General features: G+C 33.9%; 1 protein-coding gene across 2 annotated transcripts; it reads left to right on the top strand.

The window, feature by feature from the left end:
- The first annotated feature begins 759 nt into the window (after positions 1–759).
- On the top strand, positions 760–2,943 carry LOC130941879 (protein DETOXIFICATION 48-like). 2 transcript variants are annotated; one of them, XM_057870506.1, is made up of 3 exons: positions 760–983; positions 1,068–1,620; positions 1,949–2,943. In XM_057870506.1, exons 1-3 carry the CDS (start codon positions 870–872, stop codon positions 2,884–2,886), a joined length of 1,605 nt encoding a protein of 534 aa, XP_057726489.1. In that variant the 5' UTR covers positions 760–869; the 3' UTR covers positions 2,887–2,943. The 2 variants fall into 2 exon arrangements, with proteins under 2 accessions (XP_057726489.1, XP_057726488.1); XM_057870505.1 differs by having other exon boundaries at positions 1,895–2,943.
- The last annotated feature ends 3,805 nt before the right edge of the window (positions 2,944–6,748 follow it).

The raw sequence follows: 6,748 nt of genomic DNA, 5'->3' as shown, positions 1-6,748 counted from the left end.
TACTAAATATTATTGAAAAAAAGTTAACTCTTAAAACTTTTTTTTTATCGTTGTCATTGTATAATATAATCCTGTTCGATTTATGTAAGACTATTATAGTTTGTCTGGTAAAATTTTTAATAAATCAAAATGATTATGTATTTACATTGTCATATTTTAAAAGTTAAAGTACATTTTTAAATTAAAGTATTATTATTAAAATTAAAAAGTTTAATATAATTTTATATATTAATAAATATCTAATTATATTTATGTTTATCATAGTCTAATTAAATTTTAAAAATTATTTTATCAAATATAATTAATATTATTTATATTTATTAAAAATTATTTTTATTTTAATTTACCAAATATAAATATTACTAATTTTAGAATGTTATCCTTCAAAAACCAATTTTGATCAATTATTTTAAAAAAACAATAGTTTTACTAAACTCACCCTATATTATCTGATAAGAGAATATTTGGGATTTTGAAAAAAAAAACTATAATTTGACAAGAGAAAAAATTAACAAGGTCGGTTAACCCAGCACTCCATACAGGCATTTGTTTCGTTTAAGTTTGATCTTTCTTTTACATTTTTTTTTTTTTTTGAAAACTTTAGCCTTTCCTTATTATTTTATACTCTCAAATTGTATAGCAATGTCGTTCAACACATTTTATGAGTGACACATTCCAAATTCAACAGTAGGGGCCCAAACTTTTCATGCATAAATACCCACTAACTCTTCACCCTCTTCCCCCCAAAATTATACAACACATTACCTTTGTTATTATTGTTTCTCCCCAACACAAACATTATATAGACTTATTAATAGTTAATACATACATATATAACATAAATCACCTTTTTGATTCTCCTTATAATCATGTGTAATCCCAAGCCATCTTCAGCATCCACATTTCTCTGTCCCACAAAAACAACCATCCTCATCACTCCCCATTCCAAAGTTGTCGATCATAGATGGCCAACTCCTAACGAGGTAAATTAAATTGAACACAAAAGTTAAGAAAAACAGTAATGTAATGAAGTGTAATAAGCATTTATATATTTTTGTGTGCATCAGGCTTTAGAAGAAATCAAAGAGATAGGAAAAATATCTGGACCAACAGCAATGACAGGATTACTCTTATATTCAAGAGCTATGATCTCCATGGTTTTCCTTGGATACCTTGGAGAAATGGAGCTTGCAGGAGGCTCTCTGTCCATAGGCTTCGCCAACATCACAGGCTACTCTGTCATCTCCGGCTTAGCCATGGGCATGGAACCCATTTGCGGCCAAGCCTACGGCGCTAAACAATGGAAGATTCTCGGCTTAACGCTTCAGCGCACGGTGCTCCTCCTCCTCTCAACTTCGCTTCCAATTTCATTCATGTGGATAAACATGAACAGGATCCTCTTGTGGTTTGGTCAAGATCATGAGATTTCTTCAATGGCGCAAAGATTCATTCTTTTTTGCATACCGGATCTCTTCTTGCTCTCACTTCTTCATCCATTGAGAATCTACCTCAGGACTCAGAGCATTACAATGCCCGTTACTTATTGCTCCGCCATCAGTGTTCTCCTCCATCTTCCTCTCAACTTCCTCCTTGTCGTTCACCTCAACATGGGTATTGCAGGTGCGCTCCTTACAAAACATCACAATTTATTGTTTTTGATTAATATTTTTAATTATTAATTCAAATTTTTTATCGATATTTTTAAATATTGTTGACTAAATATTGACCAGAAATAATAAATTTTACTGATAAAATATAACCTTGAAGTCATATCAATACTAATAAAAAGTTTTAATATATATTTTGTATTTTGATAGTACATTTTATAAGAATAAATAATTTAGTGGGTAATGGCAGAAAGATCAAACATTGAATACTAACCAAAATTTGACAGGGGTGGCGACGGCGATGGTCTTAACGAATCTGAACCTCATTCTGTTCCTTTCAGCCTTCATCTACTTCTCCGGCGTGCATAGAGAGTCATGGGTGCGGCCAAGCATGGAGAGCCTAAAAGGCTGGTCTTCGCTGCTGGCGATGGCGATCCCAAGCTGCGCCTCTGTTTGCCTGGAATGGTGGTGGTACGAATTCATGATTATGCTGTGCGGCCACTTGGCTAACCCAAAAGCCACCATCGCCTCCATGGGAATCCTCATCCAAACAACATCACTCGTATATGTGTTCCCATCTTCTCTCAGCCTCGCCGTCTCCACCAGAGTTGGCAACGAGTTAGGCGCAAACCGGCCCCACAAGGCTCGCATTTGCATGTTGGTGTCCCTCTTCTGCGCCGCCGCCCTCGGCCTCGCCGCCATGGTTTTCAACTCCCTCATGAGACACCAGTGGGGAAGATTCTTCACTAATGACCCTCAGATTTTAGAGCTCACTTCCATAGTGCTACCAATCGCTGGGCTTTGCGAACTTGGGAACTGTCCGCAGACCACTGGCTGCGGAGTTCTCAGGGGAAGCGCAAGGCCCTCGATTGGCGCAAACATTAACTTAGGATCGTTTTATTTGGTCGGTATGCCTGTGGCTATTTTTTTCGGATTTGTTGCTAAAATGGGATTTCCCGGCTTGTGGCTTGGGTTACTTGCTGCGCAAGGCTCCTGTGTGGTTCTCATGATGCTTGTTCTGTATAGAACAGATTGGAATGTTGAAGTGCAAAGAGCCAAAGAACTCACAACAAAATCAGATTCAGAGTCTATTAATAATAATAACACCATCAACAACAACAACAACAACAAGAGTTGTTGTAGTGGTCATGGTGATGCTTGTCTTGAGGAGATTGTTATAACTAAAATTGATGATGATGGTGCTGATGATTTTCCAAAGATTTGTTCACTTGAAACAGATCCACTCCTCAGAACCACTACAAAACATACTGTAAATTAGTAAACTAGCTTTTTTTTTTCTTTTTTTTTTTAATTTTATTTGACCCACATTTTTTCTGTCTTCATTTAATGAAATGTACTGTGGCGTAGAAAAAAGAATTCCCTATTTTTCCTTTGTTCTTTTCTCCTTTATTATTTCTCTTTTCTTTCCCACATTGTCCTAATAATAATAATAATAATAATAATAATAATAATAATAATAATAATAATAATAATACAATTGAGAGTGAAGGAGAGGACAAAAATGATTTGCTACCTAACTATGGTGATGTTCTTCTATAAGAGGGGAGAAAAAGGATTTTAAAAATTTCCAACCTTAAAGTGGAAAATTAATCTCTTGTACCATGAGTTGTTTGTTTGCCTATAAAATTTAAGGGTTTATGTTTAAAGTTTTCAGTCATATTAAATTATAAATAATAGACTAAACCATCAAAAATATTTATGATAGATTGATTTGCGGACAAGAATAATTATAGAAGATCATAACAACTAAAATGTCTATAATTGTTGAGCGTCCTTTGTCAAATGTGATCAAATGGGAGTGGATCCTTTCTAGTGAGAAAAAAATCGGATAGTGTACAGTGTGTAATTTTACTATTCATTGTTCTCTCTCTTATTAATTTCTAGTCCCACTTATAGAATTAAGGGTGAGATATCACACTTTATTCTCTCCAGTAGAAAAATAAAAGGAGATGATCCATTTTTGACCAAATGTTAAAAAAGTTTGTTAAACTATGTGATGTGTTCATGACCATTCTAATGTGGCAAAAAAAATTTTTTTAGGTGGATTATTTTATTTTTTTTTTGTGAAAATTGTATTTATTTAATTAATTAAAAGAAAATTACTTACTCCTTCAAATTGCAATTAAATGTAGAATAAAAAGTGCACCTCTTTTTGAGTGCGAAATTTAACCATGTCCTAATAGAACAGTTTTCGACATTTTTCTTTTCTAGTGTATTCTATTTTTTTTTTTATTTCTGCGACAACATTGATCTCGAGTATCATCTTCAAAGTGACATTGGAGAGAGAGGTCGCAACTTTTTCAACAGACTGTGTTCAGAGGCAAGTTCTGCCATATTTGAAGGCTTTCGAGAGGTAATACTTTTATAAACAAAGTGATTCAATGACTATAAGTCTATAATCTTTAAGTTAGAAGAGTTCTTCGTTCAATATGAAAAAATTAGGTTAGTTGTTGTTAATAAATTTATGATAGGATTTGATTTTGCAATAACTTCATGCTAAGTTTATTTACAATTATGTCTAATTTAATTGTAGGTCAAATCACATATAAAATCTAAATTTATTAATTGCTCAAACATATTGGAGTTATTAAGTTTACTTAAAATTATGTCTAATTTAATTTTAAGTCACTACCACATTGGATCCATCTCCAAATGTGCCAGTTACACTACAAGTGCCACCACTAGTTAGGATACTAACCACCATAAAAAAGATAACGAAGAGATCCACCAAAAAGCCTCTTCCATTACAACCCACCAACATTAGGCCACCATCAAGCACTCAGACCCCTTTGTCTCGGACTCCAACTTTGAACTTCTCAGCCATCCGATGCATCTATCAGATCATCCATTGTGTCCCCACATACAATGCAAGGAGTTAGTGCAGGCATAATTTTTATGTTTGCATAGTTTATGCCAATATCAAGATCACAATTTATACCAAGGTGGCCAGTTTCTGGATGGGTTAAGTACGATTTTGGTCCCTACGGTAGAGGCTGAAAATTTTTTTCGTCCTCGACCTTTTTTGTCTACAAAATGGTCTCTAAAGTTTAATTTAGTTTCAAAATAGTCATTTGGACGAAAATACTCTCTCTTTCTTTCCCAAAATCAACAGAAGCATAACCAGAAGCTGAAGCAAACCCAGAAGTTGAAGCAGAAGCAGAAATAGAAGAAACACCAATGAAATAACAACAATGAATAATGGAATCAGAAAAACAACAACAACAACAACAAAAGCAACTAGAAGTAGAACAACAACAACAATAATGAATAATGGAAATATTAAGAAGAAACATCAGAAAATCATCATCATCATCATCAAGAACCCAGAAAAACAAGAACCCAGAACTCAGAACTTAGATTTCACACATGACCACTACCACCTCCTCTTCGATGGCGACGAACATGAGGACACGGGCCAGACGAGGGCGCGACGCTGTGATGCGGTGAGACGAGGGCAACGGTGAGGCGACGATGACGGCGAGAACGAAGAGGAAGAGCAAAAATGGCAAATGACAAAGAGCATAAGCGACGGTGGCGAGGAGCAGCGGCGATGGCCCTTCCCTTTCCCTCTTCCCTCTTCTCCCTTCCCCTTCCTCTTCCTCTTCCTCTTCCCCTTCTCCCTTCCCTTTCCTTCCCTTCCCTTCCCCCTTTTCTTTCCCAAATCAAACACCCCCGTGATACCCTTTCCCCTTCCCCGTTTAACCCATTTTTCTAATTAGAGGTATTTTTGGAATAAAAATTAAAAATTTGGTAAAAATGACGATTTTAAAATTAAGTTAAATCTTAGGGACCATTTTATAGACAAAAAAAGGCCAAGAACAAAAAAATGTTCATCCCCTATCTTAGGAACCAGAATCGTACTTAACCCTTGCTGAATTCAAACCATTCAGAACATTTACTACTGTGCAAGGCACAGCCAATAGGTTATCTAGTGGGAGCAGCAACTCAACATCAAACTAAAATGAGCATTAACGGTCATTATCATATTTTTTTATTCTATATTTATATAATTTACTTTAATACTTTACTAATTAGGATTAGGTATGTTTAACTATTTTTCTTTTAGATAATCATGTATTTTGGTATGCTATATATACTATTTAAACTCCTATTGATGTAGCTTCTAAAAACTTTATGAATGCTTATGATTATTTTCATTATTTGGTAAAACTTTATGAATGATTATGTAGATTTTCTAGTATATATTATATTATAACATTGATGTTGTTATGATTAGCTAATTACTTAACTCAGAATGCTTAATGAATGTTATAAAAAAATAACGGTTGCTGAGAATCAGGTGGAATACAAATGCAATAAAAAGCAAATAATTCATTCCATTTAAACATAAATTACATTATTTTTCACTAGCACAAAATGCTTAGATCCTACACCCAAATTATTTGCTATGCATAAACTTTGCACTCAAACTTTTCAATTACTTGTATATTACCATTATAAACAAGAAAAGTGTAAATTGCAGCAACAATCTTAAAGATACGAACACAAATTATACTCTTATAACTTTAATTTCACTTTTAATCTTCTTCTCAATCTTCATGGTTGTGTTAATACTCCTTTTACTGTGGTCTATTAAAGCATTCGTCACATCTTGATTAGCAACACCATATTTATGCTCACTGATTCTTCTAATTAAAGACTTTGTTAACCCTTGTCATCCCCTCAAATTCATCAACCCAAACAAAGTAATTGCAATCTCGACTCACAAAAATAAAAAAATCAGAGATACAGAGAACTTTACACTTGTCTAATTGTCATAAATAACATTTCATACCTTTCAAAAGGGGTAGCGAATAAACCATCTTCCAAAATTAGCAATCGTCACAAATTTTAACAAGACAACATACTCATCACACTGATATCTTTAAATCAGAATTTTTTTCTTCTTTATCTTTTCATGTGAAGCTCCTGAAAAGCTACTACTTTCACTTGTAATTACTTTTTTTCTTTGACATTGTTCAATTTCTTCTTGTGAAAATTGAGTTCTAACAAAGAACAAAAAATTAGGATTCATATTGTCTCCAAATGATGCTTAGCAACACATGCTATTGTGAAAGAAAATTGACCATGTAAGCCACTCTGTTAAGGCTACATCATGT

The sequence above is a fragment of the Arachis stenosperma genome, chromosome 7 (genome assembly GCF_014773155.1).
Source record: "Arachis stenosperma cultivar V10309 chromosome 7, arast.V10309.gnm1.PFL2, whole genome shotgun sequence".
NCBI lineage: Eukaryota > Viridiplantae > Streptophyta > Magnoliopsida > Fabales > Fabaceae > Arachis > Arachis stenosperma.
The sequence above is the reverse complement of the archived record's forward strand: the minus strand, read 5'-3'. Positions and strand labels throughout refer to the sequence as shown.